The following is a 21,215-nucleotide window of genomic DNA, read 5'->3' as shown; positions in this document are numbered from 1 at the left end:
CTGCTAAAGAAGGATAACTTGAATCTAGTAGTGAGGAAACATCAGATATAACAAAACTGAATGACATTCTACAAAAGAATTGGCTTGTAATCTTCAAAATTGTCAAGGTTATGATAGTCATGGAAAAACTGAGGAACTGTTCCATATAAAAGGAGACTTAAGTAACTTATGACTCTGAACTGGGTCCTTTTGCTAAAATGGACATTATTAAAACAAATGGGGAAACTTGAATAGGGTCTGGGGATTAAATGGTAGTAATGTTTCTATGTTAATTTCCTGGTCTTTATGGTTTTATTATGGTTATATAGTATAATGTTCTTGATTATTGGAAAAATACACTAGAGTATTTAGTGTATGCCCATTGAGTATGATGGGCATCATACCTGCAACTTACTCCAAAATGGTTCAAGGAAAAATATTCTTTGTATAGAACTTGCAACTTCTTTATAAACAGTTACAAAGAAATGCTGTATTGCTTACTGGATAAGAATCTATTTCCTATAAACAAAATGTATTCAAATTTTCCTTTTTTCATAACATTTTGTTCATTAAAGCTTAGATAAAAAAACATAATAATTAAGTCAATGAAACAAAATGTGTTTCTTTTAAAAGACCAAAAAAATTAACAAACCTTTAACTAAAGCCAACTTGGCAGGTGAAATCACTGCCCTCCCCACTATGTGGGATCTGACACCCAGGGGTGTAAATCTCCCTGGCAATGTGGAATATGACTCCCGGGGAGGAATCTAGACCCAGCATTGTGAGATGGAGAACATCTTCTTGACCAAAGGAGGATGTGAAATGAAATGAAATAAGTTTCAGTGGCTGAGAGATTCCAAAAGGAAGCGAGAGGTCAGTCTGGTGGGCACTCTTAGGTACAATATAGATAACCCTTTTTAGGTTCTAATGAATTGGAATAGCTAGCAGTAAATACCTGAAACTATCAAACTATAACCCAGAACCCTTGAATCTTGAAGATGATTGTATAACAATGTAGCTTATGAGGGGTGACATGTGATTGGGAAAGCCATGTGGATCACACTCCCCTTTGTCCAGTGTATGGATGGATGAGTAGAAAAATGGGGCAAATAAAAAAGTGCACCCAGTGTTCTTTTTTACTTTAATTGTTCTTTTTCACTTTAATTTTTATTCTTATTACTTTTGTGTGTGTGATAATGAAAATGTTCAAAAATTAAGTTTGGTAATGAATGCATAACTATATAATGGTGAACAATTGATTGTACGCTTTGTATGACTGCATGGTATGTGAATATATCCCAATAAAATTGAATTAAAAAAAAAAAACAAAAAAAAACCTTTAGCTAGACCAACCAAGAAAAAAGAGAGAGACTCAAATTACTAAAATCAGGAATGAAAAAGGAGATATCACTACCAACCTTTAAGAATTAAAAACAATTATAATGGAATACTATGAATAATTATATGCCAACAAATTAGACAACCTAGATAAAATGGACAAATTCCCAGAAATGCAAAAAGACCAAAACTGATGCAGGAAGTAACAGAAAATCTGAAAACACTTAATACCATTAAAGAATTTGAGTTAGTAATCAAATCAACTTTCTACAAAGAAAAGTCCAGGTCCTGATGGCTTCATAGGTGAAATCTACAAACATTTACAGAAGAATCTAACACCAACACTTCCAAACTCTTCCAAAAAAACAGAAGAGGAGGGAACATTTTCCACCTCCTTCTATAAGGCCAGTATTATCCTAATTCCAAAACCAGGCAAAGACATCACAAGAAAACTACAGACCAATATCCCTTATGAATATACACAAAAATCCTCAACAAAATACTAGCAAACCAAATCCAACAACATATAAAAAGGATTACACATCATGAATAAGAAGGATTTATCTGAGGAATGCAAGGCTGGTTTAACATCCAAAAATCTATAAATGCAATGTACCATTATTAATGGAATAAAGGACAAAACCACATAATCATCTTAATAGGTGCAGAAAAAGCACTTGACAAATTGAACACTCTTTCAAAATAAAAACACTCAACAAACCAGGAATAGGAGGTACTTCCTTAACCTGATAAAATGCATCAATAAAAAACCCACACCTAACATTACACTTAATGCTGAAAGACTGGGTGCTTTCCTTCAAGATCAGGAAGAAGCCAAGGATGTCCACTGTTGTTACTACTATTCAACACTGTGTTGGAGGTTCTAGCCAGGGTAATTAGTCATCCAGATTGGAAAAGAAGTAAAACTATGTATATTCACAGATAGTATACATGATCTATCTCGAAAACCCTAAAGAATCAGCAACAACAAAAATTCTACTAGAACCAAATGAGTTCAGCTGGGTTGCAGTTATAAGATCAATTTACAAAAAGCAGCTGTATTTCTATATTCTAACAATGAACAATCTGAAAATAAAATTAAAAAACCCTTCTATTTATAATAATATCTAGAAGAATAAAATAGAAATAAATTTACAAAAGTAGTATAAGACATGTACACTGAAAACTGTAATACATTGTTGAAAGAAACGAAAGGAAGACCTAACTAAAAGGTAATGCATTCCACGTTCATAGATTGGAAGACTTAACATAGTTAAGATGGCTATGGTAGGCTGAATAATGGCTCGCAAAGATATCAGGTCCTAATCCCCAAACCTGTGAATGTTACCTTTCTGGGAAAAACGTCTTTACTGATGTGATTAAATTCAGGATCTTAAAATGGGGAGATTATTCTGGATTATCCACATCTGCTCTGAATGCCATCACAAGTATCTTTGTCAGAGAGAGGGAGAGGGGGATTTGTCTACAAACAATAGAGGAGAAGGCAATGTGAAGATGGAGGAGGAGAATGGATTGATGTGGCCACAAGCAAAAGGATGCTGGCAGCCACTGGAAGCAGGAATAGGCGAGGAATGCATTCTCCCCTAGAGCCTTTGGAGTCAGCGTGGCCCTGCCAACACCTTGATTTTGATCAGTGATAATGATTTCAAACTTCTGGCCTCTAGAACTGTAAAAAAATAAGTTTGTTATTTTAAGCCACCAAGTGTGTGGTGACTTGTTACAGCAGCCACAGGAAGCTAATACCATGGCAATCCTCCCCAAATTAACTTACAGATTCAACACAAACCCTATTGAAATACCAGATGGCTTTTTTTTTTTTTTCAAAATTGACAAGCTGACCCTAAAATTCACATGGAAATGCAAGCGACCCAAAATACCTGAAACAATCTTGAAAAAGAAGAAAGTTGGAAGACTTACATTCCTCTATTTCAAATTTTATTACAAAGCTACAGTAATATATGAAGTGTGGTGCTGGCATAATCAAAGAAATATATGGATGAATGGAATAGAATTGAGAGTCCAAAAGTACACCCTTACATTATTGGTCTGATTTTCAACAAGGTTGCCATGGCAACTCAAGGGGGGAAAGAACAGTCTTTTCAACAAATTGTGCCGGGACAGCTGGAGAGCCACATGCAAAAGAATGAAATTGGACCCCTTCCTCACACAGTATATAAAAATTAACTCAAAATGTTTCTGAAGCCTAAATATAAGAGCTAAAATTATAAACATTTTAGAAGAAATCTTCATGACCTTGAATTAGGCAATTGTTTCTTAGATATGACACCAGGAGCACAAGTAACAAAAGAAAAAATAACCTGGACTTTGTCAAAACTAAAAACTACTGTGCGTCAAAGGACACTTATCAAGAAAGTGAAAAGACAACCCACAGAATAGGAAAAACTATTTATCAGTTTTTAAGCTATAGTTTATAACTATATTAACTATAGTTTTTAAACTATATATCGTTTATCACATAAAGGACTTGTATCCAGAATATACTAAGAACTCTTATAATAAATCAACAATAGAAAGACAAAAAACCCAAATAAAAATGGGCAAGATGTTTGAAGAAATTCTTAACATCATTAGTCATAGGGAAAGGCAAATCAAAACCATGAGATGCTTCTCACACACTAGGATGGCTAATGTCAAAAAGTGTGGGCGATGATACAGAGAAATTGAAGCCCTCATACATTGCTAGTAGGATTGTACAATGATGAAGCCAATTTAGAAAACAGTCTGGCAGTTCATCAAAATGTTAAATACAGAGCTATCATATGACCCAGCAATTCCACTCCTAGGTATATACCCAAGGGAACTGGAAACATACGTGCATATCAAAATGTGTACACAAATGCTCACATAAGCATTATTCACAATAGCCAAAAAATGAAACCAAAATGTCCATCAAGTGATAAATGGATAAATGAAAAGTGGTATATCCATACAGTAGACTATTATTCAACCATAAAAAGATATTAAGTACTGATACATGCTACATGGATGAAACTTGAAAACATTATCTAAGTGAAAGAAGCCTGTCACAAAAGGCCACATCATACAATATGGTCCAGAATAGGCACGTTCATAGAAACAGAAGGGAGATCAGTGATTGCCAGGGGATAGGAGGAGGGGGTACTGGGGAGTGACTGCTAATGGGTATTGCTTTTCTTTTGGGGGTGATGAAGGTATTCTTAAATTAGATAGTGGTGATGGCTGCACAGCTTTTTGAATATGCTAAAACGCATTGAATTATACACTTTAAAAGAATGGAACTTTATGGTATGTGAATTATATCTTAATAAAAATGTTTATATATATGACCACTTTGACTGCTTCATGGAAAGTGAACTGGAGAGGAGCCTGGAAATAGGGAGCTCAGTGCAATAGGTCAGGCAGATCTGGTAAAAATGATTTGATGATGATGATGATTAAAGCTATTGTTTCCTGCTAAGGGACTTTGGTCATGTCCTGAGCTGAACAGTTTTCATTTATGTATGTTATCGCATTTGATCATGAATAGATATTATCTCCATTTTACAAGTGAGGAAACTGAGGTTCAAAGAGGTTAAGTAACATGGTAATGTAGTGGTAATGGCAGTGTCACAATCAGAACCACATACTTTTTTTTTTAATGCAATTTTATTGAGATATATTCACACACCATATAATCCATCCAAAGCATACAATCAGTGGCTCACAGTATCATCAAATAGTTGTGCATTCATCAGCACAATCAATTTTAAAACATTTTCATTACTCAAAAATAAAGAAAAAAATAAAAATAAAAAAGAACACCCAAACCATCCCTTATACCTTACCCCACCCCCCATGATTTATATATTTTTTGTCATTATTTTATTACTTATCTGCTCATACACTGGGTAAAGGAAGTGTCAGTCACAAGGTTTTCACAATCACATGGTCACACAATAAAAGCTATAGAGTTATACAATTATCATCAAGAAACAAGTCTACTGGATTATAGTTCAACAGATTCAGGTATTTCCTTCTAGCTCTTCAAATACAATAGAAACTAAAAAGGAATATCTATACAATGCATAAGAACAACCTCCAAAATGACCTCTCAACTCTATTTGAAATCTCTCAGCCACTGAAACTTTATTTTGTTTTATTCCTTTTCCCCCTTTCGGTTCAAGAAGGCTTTCTAAATCCCAAGAGGCCAGGGCCAGGCTCATTCTTGGGAGTCCTCTCCCATGTTGCCAGGGAGACTTACATCCCTGGGAGTCATGCCCCACATGGGGGGGAGGAAGGTAGTGAGTTTATTTGCAGAGTTGGCTGAGAGAGAGAGGACACATCTGAGCAACAGAAGAAGTTCTCTGGGGGGTGACTCTTAGGTATAATTATAAGTAGGCTTAGCTTCTCCTTTGCAAGAATAAGATTCATAAGGGCAAGCTCCAAGATTGAGGGCTTGACTTATTAAATTGGGAGTCCCTAATGCATAATAGTATGCATTTAATATTTCCACGTTTTCCCCCAGTTCCTCAAGGGGACTTTGCAAATACTTTCTTATTTTCTACCCAAAATATTCTGGGGGTTCATCAGGGTATCACATTAACTGATACAGAATAACAAAATCTCTTTCCCCTTTCTAGGTTCTATGAAACCATGTTGTTTAAATAAACCGATCATACAGGTTATATTAGAAAGTGTGCCTCAGAGAATATAAATTTTGTACCAAATAAACATCTCTTAAAAACTCAGGAACAGATGTGATTGATCTAAGAGCTTACAATCTACGAACTTTTACAACAAGCTTCACTGAACACTGCGCTCCTGCATCATCGACTGCCCAATCTCTGTTCGTGTTCTATACCCTGCTCACCTATGTTCTCAAATTCAGTTCTCGGCATTTGCTCTTTATAGGTAGTTTATATTAGAGAGGACATAGAATATTTGTCCTTTCATCTCTGGCTTATTTCACTCAACATAATGTCCTCAAGTTTCATTCACCTAGTTGCATGCCTCACAACGTCATTCCTTCTTGCAGTTGCTCAATAGTCCATTGCGGACCCCCTACTTTTTAGTACACATTATAATGAATGAGAAAGGAATGGTTTGAAAGACATTTCAACAGTAGATCAGCAGGCAGGTAGTGTTGTTGGAGAGGGAAAAAGGAAGGAGGAGTCCCTGACTGGATGGCTGGTTCTGCTACTGCATGGGAAATAGTGACATGTAGAAGCTAGACAGGAAATACAAGAGGAGGCAAAAGTTTTTTTGTTTTTTTTTTAAAGAAAGATGAGTGTTTTACATTTCTGCCTCCCTAACTACATTACAAACAAGTGACATTCAATGTGGAAGCCCTTCATGTCCTGTCAAGAGGAAGCATGCAGTAAATATTTGTTGATTTGCTGTATGATAAGAGGAAGTCCCTTGGCCAATCTGTGTCAGTTTCCCAGATAAGGAGGAATTGCTTTAGATGATTTATAAATTCCTCTCTAGCTCTGATCTTTTGTGGTACATGAATTTTACTAACCCTAGCTTCTAGCCCTGGGTAGGAACTGGATAAATGTTGTCAAAATGCTGCAAGAAGGCTTAGAAATTGGCTGTGTGTTCACCTCAGAACCACCCCCATTGCCCCCTAGTGGAAATATCTGGGAACCACAAGGACGATCATGGAATTGTGAACCTTCTGGCTGGGGGTGCAGCTCCACCTCAAATGCCCAAAGGTAAAGAGGCCTGCTGGAAAATAAGGTTCCAGTTCCCTCTTCCAAAGTAACAATTCCCAACCCAGGGCAATGTTCACAGCATTTACTTGGAGTTCCCCATGCACAGCTTAAAAGAGAAGCTGTCCTGTGTTCTGGATGAGCCACTGCTAGAGTAAGATTGGCCTGGGCAAGGGGACCCCTCTGGGATTTAGGACCTGTTATGGTCACTGTTCTCCGTAGGCAGAGATGGCAACACTCTCTAGTGTATAGTAGGTATTCACTATTCATAAAACCAATGTCTTGAGAAAAATGGCCTACATCTGCGGAGTGGCCTTGGTTAGGGCTAGGGCTTAGCCTGAAGCCAGAGGCTGAGAGGACAACCTGCCCCAGGATCAGGGCTAGGCTTGGGCTGGGGCTGGGGCTGGGGCTGAAACTAGCCAGAAAACAGGCCTTTTCTCCATCCTAGGGGAAATGCATGCCCTCTAACCTGAGCCCTCCAACCTGAGGGCTGTCCTGGTCTTTCCCTTCCCTGCCTGCCTGGCACCGCAGAATCCAGGCTCACCTGGCCCCTCTTGTCCTACCCCAGAGCACCTCCTCTCACTGCTCTGTCCTCCCGACCATCTAGAAACTCACCGAAGAATCCACTCTCCGCCTTTCCAATTCAAACCCCACCACAGACTCCTCTACTACCACCTCCCATTCTTTCAAGTCAGCAACACCGGCTCCCGCATCTTTGTATTTCCTGCTCTGCCCTTTACCCGCTCTTCCCCTTTGTGGCAAACTTCTGGTCACCCTTTAAGACCCTGCTCAGGCATTACCTCCTCAGAAGGTTACCCCAGGTTGAGTTAGGAGTGTCTCTGTCACAGCTTGGGTCACCCTGCTATTTCCAACAACTGTCTCTGCTCTCAGCATGGATCCAATTCATGTCTATGACGTAAGCAGCCACACACAGATTCCAGCACAGAGGAACTGTCCCTGGGGTGGATGAACCACTTAGGCAGTGGGAAAATTGGAATGATGTCCTCTGGACTTAGCTGGGTAGGGTTCCCAGGTGTTCAGTACTCATTGGGACCTTGGTGTGGCTTGAAATCAGTAGGGTGTCAGCAGGCTAGGCCTCCCACTTTGTGCTATAATTGAGGCCAGGGAATCCAGTTTGAATGATACCACAGGGCCCTTCCAGCACAGGGCTGTGCCAAATGGTAGCCCTTCACTGCCTGTGGTAGGCAGCTTCTGAATTGGCTCCCAGTGACCCCTGCCTCCTGATATTCACTCCCTTTTGTAGTGAGTGAATACCTCAAGTGTGGGCTGGAACTAGTGACTTGCATCTAATGAACAAAATAGGCAGTGATAGGACGTCACTTCCAAGGTTAGGTTTTAAAACACTCACTTTTGTCTTGCTCACACATTCTTTCTCTGGCTCTTCTCGTTTATCTGATGAAGCCAGCTGCCACGTTGTAAGCCATCCCATGGAGAGGCCCATGTGGCAAGGAAATGAGGGTGGCGGTGGCCTCCGGGCACCAGCCAGTTAGAACTGAATCCTGCCCAAACCACATGGATGAGCTTGGGAGTGGATCCTCCCCAAGTAGAGCTTTGAGATGACTACAGCCCGGGCCAACACCACGACTGCAGCCTTGTGAGATACCCCGAGCCGGAGGACCCAGCTAAGCCAGCCTGGACTCTGACCCACAGAAACTGAGATAGCAAATGTTGTTTTAAGCCACTAAGTTCTAGAGTTTGTGACACAGCAATAGATAACTAATATACCACAATAGGGCCATGAGGGCTGAAGGAGCAAGGCTGAGGAGGCCCAGCAGACAGCCCAGCTGGGCCATGGTCTTCCTCAAGTCTCAGCAACAGGATGCAGATGCAGCCGCAACAGGAACTCAGAGAGGACTCTCGTTTTCATTTATTTGTCTGGGAATATACAAAAGACTGACATGGTACAACGAAATCAAGAGAAGACAGAACACACAGAGGAGGGGCTGGGTTTCTTTCCTGACCCCAGCCCCTTCAGAAAGGCACAAAGATGTGAGGCTTGGGTTCATGGGCCTCCTGTCCTAGAACCAATTCTGCTGCTCAGAGAATTCTGTGAACCAGAAGAGGGACCCCATCCTCACACCCAGACTTGGGAGTGTGGGTTAAGCATAACTGAGGTCACTTGGTAGTATGTAGTTTGGGCCAAGGCTGAGGCTGCACTGAGTCCATGTCATCAACCTCCTGAGGAAAACCAGTTACTCCAACCAGAAAATGGTGGCCAGAGAATCCAAGAGACGGTGCTTCTGGGCCAGCCCTGTTCCCCAGCACAGCACTGCTGTCACCCTTGTCCTCGCTCTGGAGGCCAGTGCAGGCTCAGATTTGAGAAACAGAAGTGGACTTAGGAGAGGAGCTGGAGAAGTTTATGTGTGGGTGTCAGGAAGGGGAGGAGGACAGAAAGGAGAATCAAGCTCAAGTATGCCAGAGACACACCAATGCCCCTTGCAAATGGGGACAACTGTCCCCCAAGTCTTGCTCTTGGCAAAAGGGACCAGGCCCACAGTCAAGTGTGGGACACCTGGGAAGAGAGGTATTAGAAGTGACTTCTACCTCTCATCCCCCAGGGCAAAAAGTGAACAACCCAACTGGCTGTCCTCCTCCTTCCAACTAACAAGGACTGAGTTTCCTCTTTAATTCTGGGAAGGGAAGAAGAGGGGGTGGCGGAAACCCCAGAATGGGCTAAAGGTGTTAGCCACCACGTAGAATAGGACAGACCAGAAGTAAAAGAGCTTGAAATAGTCGTTCTATCCTCCTTAAAAAAGACCTAACATTGTAATAGTTTAGCAAAATTATTGTAATTTCTTTTAAATAACCCACAGACACCCATGACGCTTCCAAATTTACAGAACAAAAAGCACTCGAGAACTCAGTAGAAAATGATTTGTAGATGGTTCCTCCCGGGAGCTGGCCCCCAAGAGCTGGTTCAGTTCACCTCCAGGACCTCGGTCTCCGGGAGGCCGAATTTGGTTTTGTGCTTGTTGAAGAGCTTCACCAGGGCCTCCATGTACATGGCATGGTACAGGTCGATGTCTTGCTGGGTTGGGTGCTCCAGCCTGGGGATGGTGATGGGCTCACCCACTGTAGGGATGGGGCGAAGGACACAGGTTAGTCTCCAGCATTCAGTGTCCCTGTCCCCAGGTGCCCAATGCACTGTTGATGGCGGCGACCCTGTGCTACGTGCCTACCCTGTGTGCCAGGAACTGTACTAAATGCCTTAAGCATTTCATCTCAGGTTTCTCTTTGCAGATGAGAAGTCTGAGGCCCAGGTGAGAACCCAGACTGGCTAATCTGGTACCCTTACCCAGTGCACTCTGCTGGGGGTTCCTGTGAGAGTTGTGGGATCAAGTAACGGCTTTTTTTGCCCTGCTCTGGGTGAGTCACTGCACCTCTCTGAACCTCTGTTTCCTCATTTCTCACATGGAGATCCTTCCTCCTAAGGCTCTTCTGAGGATTCCATGAAATAACCTAACATACTTTGAAAAGTGTTGTTTTAAGGGTGGGAGAAGGAGGAAGAGACCCACGTTTGTACATCTGTGCATTGTTTTATTTTCTTATCCTGTTTCTTTTTCATACCTAATCCATCCCTAAATCCTGTAATGCCATTTCCAACATTTCTCTCAAATGCATCCACTTCACTCCCATCTCCACTGCCACCTCTTCAGTCCAAGCCACCTTTTACCAGAGAAGCTTCCTTAACTGTTTTTCTGGTTTCCATTCTTGCCCACTTCTAAACCATTTTCTACACAGCAGCCCCAGGGGTCAATTTAAAATGCAAATCTGAACTTCCTCCCCAAAACACACTCTAGGAGCTCTCCTTTCTTAAAGTAAAGAGGAAACTGCTTAACACTGCCCTCAGGACCCTGCCCCTCTCCAGCTACAGGGAAATACCCCTGCTGCCTCACCGACTTCAGACCCAGCCTGGGATTAGTGTATAATCACAGTCAAGGGGGAGTCTGTGGTCATGTGACCTAAAAGGCTGGCTGGCTGTCTCCATCTAGAAGTACAAAGCAAAACACCTGGCGCTGATAACAGACCGTGCCTATGTGAGCTTTGGCCCGAGTCCACTGCTTGTGGCTCACCCTCCCGACATGATCTCTAGCTAGTGAACCGTTAACACGCACACGCACACACACTATAGTAGGCAATTCTTTGGCATCTTCTCAAGGAAGGGTATTTCCTAACTGCCCCAACAAACCCAAAACAACACAGCTGACCAAGTGCAACTAGTTTTTTGCTACACTTTTTATAGGTTTCTGCTCCAGTCGAGGTGATTGTTTCTTTTTCTGTCACTCAAAAAATCTAGACAATCTGACTGTTGGAACTTCACTTAGGCTATTGATTCTGACAGAAACTGTTTTTCTTCCCTCCTGTCCTGGCTAATAGTCCTTTTCTGCCAGCAGTTGTCTCCTCCCTGGGGTCCACTCTGACCCCCAAGGCACCCAGCACCCCCTCATATCACCCATTGGTCTTTGCTGTAATACAGTATTCTCTGACAGATGTGGAGTCTGCACACCCAGTAACTGCTAGGAGTTATTTTCTTACCCATCAGAGTGCTTGGCTCCCAGTAATGGAACCATCACACACACACACACACACCCCACTCCTGCCCCATCCTTTCCACACCCACCTCACCTCTGCTGATCATTACTATCAGTGCCCAAGTGTGCTGAAATCCTCCTTATGGTTAAGAGCATCAACAAGAGAGCCAGGTGGCTGGATTTGAATCCTAGCTCTACCACTAACTAGCTGGGAGCCTTAGGCAAGTTATTTAACTTCTCTGTGACGTGAGTTCCTGGTATTTGTGAGTACCAAGTAAAGTAACAGAACAGCACCTGGCACAGAGTAAACGCATGTAGCTGATATCATCTTAAAAAAGAAAAACCTCTTGACTCCACAACCCCCTCCAACTATGGCCCCAGTTCTTTGCTCTCTACAGAGCAAAACTCAAAAGTGGATCTTTCTCACTGTCTCCACTTCCTCACTTCTGTTCTTTCCCTGGCCTACTAATGCTAGCTGGAGTGTCCCCACCAGTCACTGACACAGTCCTTGTCAAGGTTACCACAAGCTCCAAGTTGCCAAATCCAGTGGCCAGTACTCAGCCCTCATCATCCCCCACCTTGCAGTGATGGCATAGTGATCACCTCCTCCTTCTTGCAAAACTTTCTCCTCTGGGCTTCTGGAAAGCACCTCACTTTCCTGGTTCTCTTCCTCATGCTGGCTGCTCCTTCTTAGATTTTTTTGTTGGCACCACCTCAATTCTCTGCCCGAGGTTTGGCCCTCAACTCTCTGTCATGTCCACCTAGGTGGTCTCACCCCGTCCCATGGCTTGAAATACCATCTGTGTGCTGTTGAAAACAACTTTATACTCCAGCCTGACCTCTCCCAGAGCTCCAGACTCATACATCCAACACCTCCTCGCTGTCTCCACTACAGGCACCTCAACCGTAACCCATCTAAAATGGAACACTTGATTCCCGTACCCAAACCTGCACCTGCCCGCCTTCTCTAGCTCATTAAATGGCACCACCCTTTCCTTACTGTGTAGTCCAGAAGCCCTCAGAGTCATCCTTGACTCCCTTCTTTCCTTCATATCCAACATCAAGTTCATCAGCAAGACCCACCAAGCCTTTAATTATCTTGAATCTAACCACTCCCCTCTGCCTCATCTGTTGTCATCCTACTCTGAGCCACCATCCTCTCTCACCAACACTGCTATAATACTCTTGCCTTTCCACACATTTCAAGACGTAAAAAGATAAATGAGATTGCACTATTCCCTGCTCAAAACCCTCCAGAGGCTTCTTAACATGCACAGACTCCAATCCCAACTCCTCGCACTGCACACTCTTGGCCTCCCCCTGCCCCCCCCCCCACTCACTGTCATCATCTCCTACACCTCTCTCCCAGAACTCACTCTTTTCTCTATGCCACACTTGACTTTTTTCTGTTTTCTGGATACACTAAGTTCACTCCTGCCTCGGGGTCATAGCACATGCTGTTTTCCCTGCCTAGACGCTATTCCCTGCTACTTTCACAGGGCTGGATCCCTCCTTTAATCCAGATCTTTGCTTAGGCCTTTCTGAATCACTTTACTGAGGCCTTACTGGATCACTTATCCTCTCACCCTGCTTTATCTTTCATCATAACACTCCTTTAAATGCAGTTATGTGTTCTGTTTCCTCCATTAGGATAATAAGCTCAAGGAGGATAAAGACATACTTAATCTCATTGCACTACCGTTGCCTAGAGCGGTACCTGAGATATGGTAGGCAAGTGATAAATTAAAAAGTTAAATTCCTCTCTATTCTGTGCCAAATATTTTCCTTGCCCTGCCATGTAGGCCAACTCCCTTTCCAACAGCCAGATCTGAAGAGAGGTGGCACCCTGCACTCAAGACAACCCTGAACCTTCAGGCTGGGGAGCTCACCAACAGTGGTGATGGGCTTGGAATAGGGCACTAGCCCCCAGGTATCAGAGGAGAAGAGGCCTCGGCCATGGAAGATGCACGGGGCAAAGCCGATGTACTTCTGGAACGTCTTCTGGACCCATCGGCCCCAGGAACCCTCCTCGAAGATCACCTGCTTGTACACCTCATTTTCCCCAAAGGAATATGTGGGAACCAGGTCAGCTCTGGAAGAAAGAGGTAGAGTCTGACACACCCCGGTCACCAGCTTCAGTTCCTACTCTCAGTCTTAGAAGCACTGACAATAGCAAAGTTCCTCCCCACCCCCCGGCTGGGTGTACCAGAATACCAGATTGACATGGGCCCTCTGTACACTTCTGTTAGTGACCAGGGAGCATGTCAGGGCTTTGGGACCACTAGGCAAGAAAGGTTGAAAGCCCTGCTGTAGAATGCCTGCTGCTCTACTCCCTTGTCCTCCAGACCCTGCCTCCCCTGGAAAGCCCCCGTCAAAGAGAAGCTAAGTCAGGCTTTTCTAAACCCCATACTCTCCTCCATGTCACAGCCCTCAGCACACTGTGCTGTCACTGTCACTGGTCTGTCCCTGTCCCCCACCCCAAATGGAGCTCCCTGAAGGCAGGGACTGGGTCTGATCTGATTGTATCTCCAGGTCCTGAGGTAAGGTCCTGAGAAGACAGAAAGGAGGGCTTCTGTTACCCTGAGCACACTCCAGGCTGGATGGGGCCTAGAAGGTGTGGTTAATGCCATCTCTAAGTTGTGACTATAGGTCACACCCTCTCCTGCTCTGGCTTATGTCACTGACAGAGGTCTAACACCTGAGGGCCCATCTCCTGGGGTCTCCCAGAGCCCAGACATGGGAGAAAATCTGTGGACCTGGAGTCCAAAGAGCTCAACTCTGCATCTTACAACTTGTCTCAGACCAGGTCACTTAGCCTCACTCAGTTTTCTCAAGTGGAAAATGGGGGATGTCATTACCTGCAGGATTGGAAGGGAATCAAAGGAGATGGTAGAAGTGAAAGTACTTCGTAAAATGAAATGTGCTGAACGGGTGACTACACAAAATGCACATCTGCTTTTAAGTCTAGGCTGCCAAGCTCCTCTCTGTGTGCCCTCAGCGTCACCATCTCCAAGAAGCCTTCCCTGACATTTCCAGCTCTATCAGCCTCCTCTTGCTCTCCTAGCAGGATTTTGTTTTCAGGTGGTAAGTCTTCTCACAGACCCATTCTGACGCTTACCTACAAATGATTCTGGAATCTCAGCTGACCTGCCAAGGCCCAGAGGACACAGGCTGCATCTTTGCCCCAGACAGACATCCAGCCTACAGTTGGGCAAACTTGGCCCAAACCTTACAGTCTGCATGCCAACCTCCCCTTCCCACAGGATGGTGAACTCCCTCTTATGCATTCCCAGGCCCTGCCTTCAGGGGCCAAGGAGCCTGCTGCCCTGGGCCTGGAAAAGTATGTGTGTTTGTGTTTGTGTGTGTGTGTGTAGGGAGGCACTTACCCATGGCGCAGGGCCAGTTTCACAAAGCCCTTGCGGTTGCGCAGGGTGACCGCGTTCTTGCCAGGCCTGGAGCTTAGGGACTCGGCCGCGCCCCCCACTACAATGATGATGGCATTGCCGCTCCCATTCTTGGAAAGCAGGTAGTCTATGGTGTCCCGGTTGACAGGGCAGATGCCTGGGGTGGGAGTTGGGGAGGAGGACATTCAGTCAGGGCTGCTAACTGATGCTCTCCTCACCCCCTGCACACAATCAAGAAGTCTGGACTTGGGTCCCAGACCTAATCCAGCCACTTAGAAGTTGTATGGTCCTGGGTAAGTGATTCACTTCTCTGAGCCTCGGCTTACTTACCTGTAAAATGGGGATAATGTTACAGTGTTGTTTTGGGATTCATTCATTTGGCAAACACTCCCTGAAGTCCTAACTGTGCCAGGCTGATGAATCAGGCTGGACGGGGTGACAGGCAGGCGGGCAATGACAGCACCATGGACAATGATCAGGTTGTGCAGAGGGCAGCACAGGGGCTGAGGGTACCCAGAGAAGTGGGTCAGAGAAAGCTTCCTAGGGAGATGTTATCCCAGTTGAGCCTTGAAGACTGAAATGGCACAGCATATATGAAAGGACTGGGCGAGGGAGTGGCATGTAAAGGATTCTTTGCACACCTCCTCCGCTTTCATTCAGTTCTTTCGAGCAGGGCCCAAGAGGGAGGGTCAGCAGCTCTGCTCTTGAGCTTCCCCCTCCTCTTTCTTGTTGCCTAGATCCTCCTCTGCTTATTCTCTCTCACTTCCTAGCCCTTCAGAGGGAGGGCTCACAAGTCAATGGAGGTGCCAACTCTCAGACTGAAGAGACCCATGAGCTGCTGCTATGGCCAGGCACCTGGATACTGGCATCTTGGACAACTGCACTCCAGATGCTAAGGTGGGTCAGGGCTGGCAACATCAGAGGGCTGGGTGGGGCACCAGGGAGCCCTGGGGAGGATCATGGGCAGAGGAAGCTGCCAGGAAAGTACAGGGAGGGATGGGCCAAGCCAAACTGGCTAGATAGGCTTAACATGGGCTCAGAGGGGCATAAAAGGTCAGATACTTTTACAGGTGAGAAAACAGCTCAGAGAGGGTAAGTAACTTTTCCAAAGTCATATAGCTAGAAATGGTCACTCTGTTTCTGGAGCCTCTTTATACATAGGCAGAGACCAGGAATCAGGCCAAAGGTAGAGACAGAAGAAAGGTTAGGCTGAGATTCAGGGGAGCCCAGGCTCAGCTCTGGCTTCAGCAACACTGCCTTTCCACAGCCAAGCCCAGCAGTCAGGGGCCGACCCAGCAGCCAGCAGGGCCATGGAGATGGCAGAGGTAGAAGTCACTAAGGTCTAACACCAGCTTCATGTGTTCTACCCATGACTCTCATCTTCTGGCCAAATCACTGCTCTAATTTCTTCCTAAGAAATGAGTCCACCTTCACCAAACCCTCAGGGAGAACCCATGTCCAAGGCAGCTTCCCTCAGTCCCTCATCACAGGATGATACCCAGCTGCCCTTTCCTTCTATCTATCAAAAGCCTTTCCTATATTCAGCCTTCAAGGCTGCTTGAAAAGTCTTCCATCCAAGCCAGAATGAGTCCCTCTGTGCTGTGGAGTCACAGAGAACATGCCCACATCTGTGTCAATCTCTCTCCTGCTCAGCCCTGATCCACCCATGTCTGTGGCACCTTACAACTCCTAGCACAGGGCCAGCCACAGGCAATGGTGCATTGGCCCCTTGGCTGACCACCCTGCTTGGTGGGGAGACTCATGCCTTGGCAATGGAGCCCAGGAGGGGAAGGGACAGGAGGCGTCTCACCTCCAGACATCAGGTACTCCCTCAACACTGGCATCCGGAAGTTGCCGGCCAGCGTGGCCAGGTAGGGCCTTATGCCGGGGAACTTCTTGCTCACTTCTGTGGCCTCTGTGCTGAAGTTGCAGAAGGCACCCAGGCCCATGATGCCGTGGGGGTGGTATCCAAAGATATAGTTCCTGGTAGTCAGCAGGTTATGTGTCTTCACCAGCTGCAGAGGAAGCCTTGGGTCAGAGGAAAACAACCAGGAGAGGGGTACTGGGGCATGCTCAATGGTAGGGAGGGACTGGACGTGCTGTGGCCCCGGAACTGTGGGGGTCTGAGGTACTGGCTTGACTCACCACACCTGACCTCAGGCTCCCATCACAGGAGCCACAGTGCCAGGTGCTTGGCAGTCCCCATTTGAACTGGGAGTCCCTGAGAAGGGGGGTGAGAAACTTTCTCCCTCATTCCCCTATTCCTCCAAACACACTAGGTACTCTTATTTGCAGGCTCCTGCATTCCTTCCCTCTGGGCCTCACAACAGCCAGAGTGATTGTTCTAAAACACAAATCCAATCCCATCACTCTCAGACTAAAAAGGATGTCCAGCTTCCATCAGGGTAAAGTCCAGTCCCTCAGTTTGGTGATCAGGGCCTTGGCTGCAAGCTCTGCCCCTACTGTCATACTGCAAGCTCCTTGGAGGCAGGGTCCTTCTGGCCCCTGGTCCCTAAGGGTTCACAGAATGAACTGTTCACAGAATGAATTGTTCACAGAATGAACTGACCAGCCCGGTGCAGCGGACTAAATGGAAAGTTCCTACCAGGCAGCCAGGCTCACCTTAGGCTCTGGAGCAGGAAGGAGAGGACAGGCCAAGCAGCAAGTGCCAGCACTGTGGGGGTGGGGGAGGGCAGGGTGGGAAGGTTGGTGGCAGCAGCTGACAGACCTGTGGTACTATCAGAAAAGCTGTCCTTGGATGCTCCAAAGAATAATTGGCTTCCTCAGAGCCCACCATCTGCCCTGGAGCTGGTGGCTTGGAGGAAGGAGTGGTGCAAAGTTTCCCTAAACTGAGCCATGAGAGACACAGAGCCTGGGATACCTACCTGGCAATACAAGGAACATGATGGGATAGAGCACACTGAGAGGGATGGAGAGTAAGGGGATTTTGTTCATAAAATATCACTTTTTCTGATTAAAAAAATAACAAATACCCAGAGATTTTTTTTTAAATATAGAAAAGTAAAAAGAAAATTAGATCTCACTGCAATACCTCCACCCACAGAAACCACTCCAACACACTGAGGCTTTCATTTTCCTACTCACATAAACATAGGCCTTTTAAAGAACCACAAAATTGAAAATTTGTTGATAACATTTTAATAACATTTCTCAAGACATATAATAGCTATTTTTCCTTATCAAACTTCCTTGGTAACATGCCTTCTCACAGCTACACTACATGTAATAAAATTGAATCAAACCTTGGTTGATGGACATTTAAAAAGCTTCCAAAATTTCCCTCTTGGAAATAATGCTTCAATAAATAACCTTATCTTTGTCCACATATCTGATTGTTTTCTTGGGAAAAACTTCTAGAACTACAATTCCTGGGTCAAAGCATATGAGCGTTTTGGTCTCTTGGGCTGCCCTGCCTTCACAGGTGTGTTACCAATCACATTCCACCTGCAGTGCCCACTTCCCTGCATGGATGCCAGCTGAAAGCAGCAGCACTGATCTGCAGAAGATCAAGACCTAGGTCTTCCGTAACTCCTGATTTGGGAAGCTCAAGGCTGAGGGAAGGAGAGAAGGTGCTGGGGGCTGGTCTCAGAAAACTGAAATCCACACCTTCACTCCCAGAAGGTGACAGATGCCTGAGGGGGCTGGAACAGAGGCAGGTAGCATTCCAAGGTCTGAGATGCCAGAATAGTTTTACCACTTATTGCCTGGAACTTTAGTATTCTTTTCCCACATTGCCTTTGCCACACAAATTAAAACTGCTTGAGAAAAACAACAAAACAAAACAAAACAACGCTGATTGAAAACCCAACTGTCAACTGCCCACCAAAAAAAAAAAACAGGGAACAGCAGAAGGTCTAATCCATGGCTAGTGAGGACTGGGAACAACAAGGCGATCTAAAAGGAGGCCAGTTCTACATGAACTTTGCAAGGTGGTGGTCCTGACATTTTGCATCCTAAAGAGCAAGGGTGTCCACCAAATTAGTTCTTAGTAGAGGCAGAAGTTTAAAAAGTGTCTGGTGTCAGTTTCCATGGAAAAGGAAGACATCGAGGTAAGAGGTGGGACAGCCAGTACTGGATTGAAAACTTGTTCTTGAGCTGATAGCCAGTCTCAGGCTTGTCCTGATAACCAGAGCAAAGAATGGGCTGAAAAGCCCTGAAGATCTAGGCCATTCCTTTAATTATAAAATGGAGACAGACTGGAGAAAGGAGTTGCTGCTTCCCCAAGGAGGTCACAGTGAATCATAATCCGTGTTCTGGACAAGGCCACACAACTGTGCTTTTTCCTGGGCTGCTGAGATGTAGATGTGTCACCTGATGGGACTCTAGCTGACTCGTTAAAGCATTCTCCCTCCCCCAAGTCTCTGTTTTATGGGACATTTGGCTAAATGAGGTGCCTTGGGGCACAGTGCAGGTTAATGGCCTTTGGTGCAGGACCTAGAAAAATGTAGGCATCTGATACAGTTTTGATTTGTACTCATGCCACACTCCCCTGCCCCCAGGGCTGGACAGTGTCCATTCTGGAGGAAGAAGGAAGGACACAGCTGTTGATGGCTCTCTTGACATACCCACTCTCATATACCCATGGCAAAGCCCCAGCCCAAGAGGTTGTCTAGGCCAGGCCTGGTGGCTTTTTTGAGCCTGGAACACAGTCCTGGCAAGCCACTCTTCACACCCTGCCCTCAGTCCACACAAGGTCATGGGATGCTCTCTGGAGGCAAAGAGCAAAGAGGCTCACTGAGAAGGGAGCAGGGAGGGGTGGGCAGGTACAGACGGAGATCCTCTTTACACAATTACTGGCAAGAGACCGGAAACAGGGAGTGGGACAGGAGGGCACACACAACCCACAGAGCTTCAGAGCTGTCCTAGCATCAGGTCGCCAAGACTAAACCCTCTCTGTACAGAAGGGGGGCCTGAGGCCCCAAGGGGCAGGGGCTTGGCCAAGGTCAACAGCAGGTAAGGGTAGAGCTAAGGCTCAGCACCTTAGCCTGCTTTGGGCGCAGCCTGGCATGGGTCCTGGTGCCCCACAACCCTCACAGGGCCAGCTCACATGTGCCCTGTGGCTCCCACACCCAGCTAACTTCTTGGAACAGGGATTTGTTTTGGTTCTTCTGGAAGGGTGGAAATCAGGTGGAGAAGGGGACCTTCTTGTCCCAGGTCTGACCAATGGTCAACAGGACACCTTGTTCTGGGTTAAGGGGCTATCAGCTTCAAGAAGCCCTGGGAGCACACTGAGCACTGAAGGGAGCCTGGCCCCCAAGGGAAGGGCCTGTGTAGAGAGAGCAGAATCCCTAATCTCACACACTCAACCAGAATGTGCCACTATTTACATATAATCAGTTCCATTTTGCAGATGAGGCAAATGAGGCTCAAGGGACTTGAGAAAGTTTCTTCCAGAGAAATAGGCAGTAGGAATTCCGTGGAAAAGGACTGGGGGCCTGGATTCAGCAAGCCTGAGTTCTAGTACTAGAATGCTGCCATGGACTTGCAACCTGGACAAGTCTTTGCCCCTTTGATGGACTCAGTTTCCTCACCTCCAAAATGAGAGGGCTGGGTCCCATGATGCAACATCGTCTGAGCAACAGACTTGGAATTTTTGCAGAAAGAGAGATGGGGTCAGGGAAAGAGAGGGGTGGGAACCCTGACCCAAGGAGCAGGGAGCTCCTGGGAAGACTGGGCTTAGGCTGGGATGGGCAGAGGGAGCCGACCCTGGGACCACCCCCACAATACTGAGTGCCGTGCCGTGAAAGGATGTAGGACTCCCGACCACCTCCCTCAGGCAGCATGCCAGGTGTCTTAGTCGCTGACTCACAACAAATGGACACCACCCTACACTGTGCACAAAACACTGCCACACTTGCATGCTGCCTCTGGTCTTCAGAACCAACCGCCTTCTGCTGGGTTACCTCAGCAGCTAGGGTGTGCCGGGCCTGGGCTGATGAGTGAGCTGGCCAGACAGGTCTTTCTCCTTGAGGAAAAACCTTCAGGATTCTGCTAGAGTTATCCACAAGCCACCAGCACTACCCACCTGCACTGGGGCCCCAGATGCCTTTTCCTACCTTCCCAGATTGCAGACCACAGGCAGAGGGCCAGAAGGAAATGAAACAGAAAACCAGACTGGGCCACCATTTATCCCATCAGGACACTGAGGTCAGCCTGGAGAAGACCAGTGTGGGACCCAGAGTGGCCAATGGTGGGGCAGGAAGGAAACC

The 21,215-nt window shown here is 45.8% G+C and overlaps 1 protein-coding gene across 2 annotated transcripts in view; it reads right to left on the bottom strand.

Annotated features, from left to right (window-relative positions):
- Positions 1 to 9,819: 9,819 nt before the first annotated feature.
- Positions 9,820 to 21,215, bottom strand: part of DGAT2 (diacylglycerol O-acyltransferase 2) — a 34,682-nt gene continuing 23,286 nt past the window's right edge. For both annotated transcript variants that reach the window (XM_037840708.1, XM_037840709.1), the window contains exons 5-8: positions 16,796 to 17,000; positions 14,968 to 15,142; positions 13,471 to 13,673; positions 9,820 to 10,121 (exon numbers count right to left, since the gene is read on the bottom strand). In XM_037840708.1, the coding sequence (XP_037696636.1) occupies positions 9,967 to 10,121; positions 13,471 to 13,673; positions 14,968 to 15,142; positions 16,796 to 17,000 (738 nt within the window). In that variant the 3' untranslated portion in view covers positions 9,820 to 9,966. The remainder of the gene's footprint in view (positions 10,122 to 13,470; positions 13,674 to 14,967; positions 15,143 to 16,795; positions 17,001 to 21,215) is intronic.

Source organism: Choloepus didactylus, chromosome 6 (assembly GCF_015220235.1).
Source record: "Choloepus didactylus isolate mChoDid1 chromosome 6, mChoDid1.pri, whole genome shotgun sequence".
Classification (NCBI taxonomy): domain Eukaryota; kingdom Metazoa; phylum Chordata; class Mammalia; order Pilosa; family Megalonychidae; genus Choloepus; species Choloepus didactylus.
The sequence above is the reverse complement of the archived record's forward strand: the minus strand, read 5'-3'. Positions and strand labels throughout refer to the sequence as shown.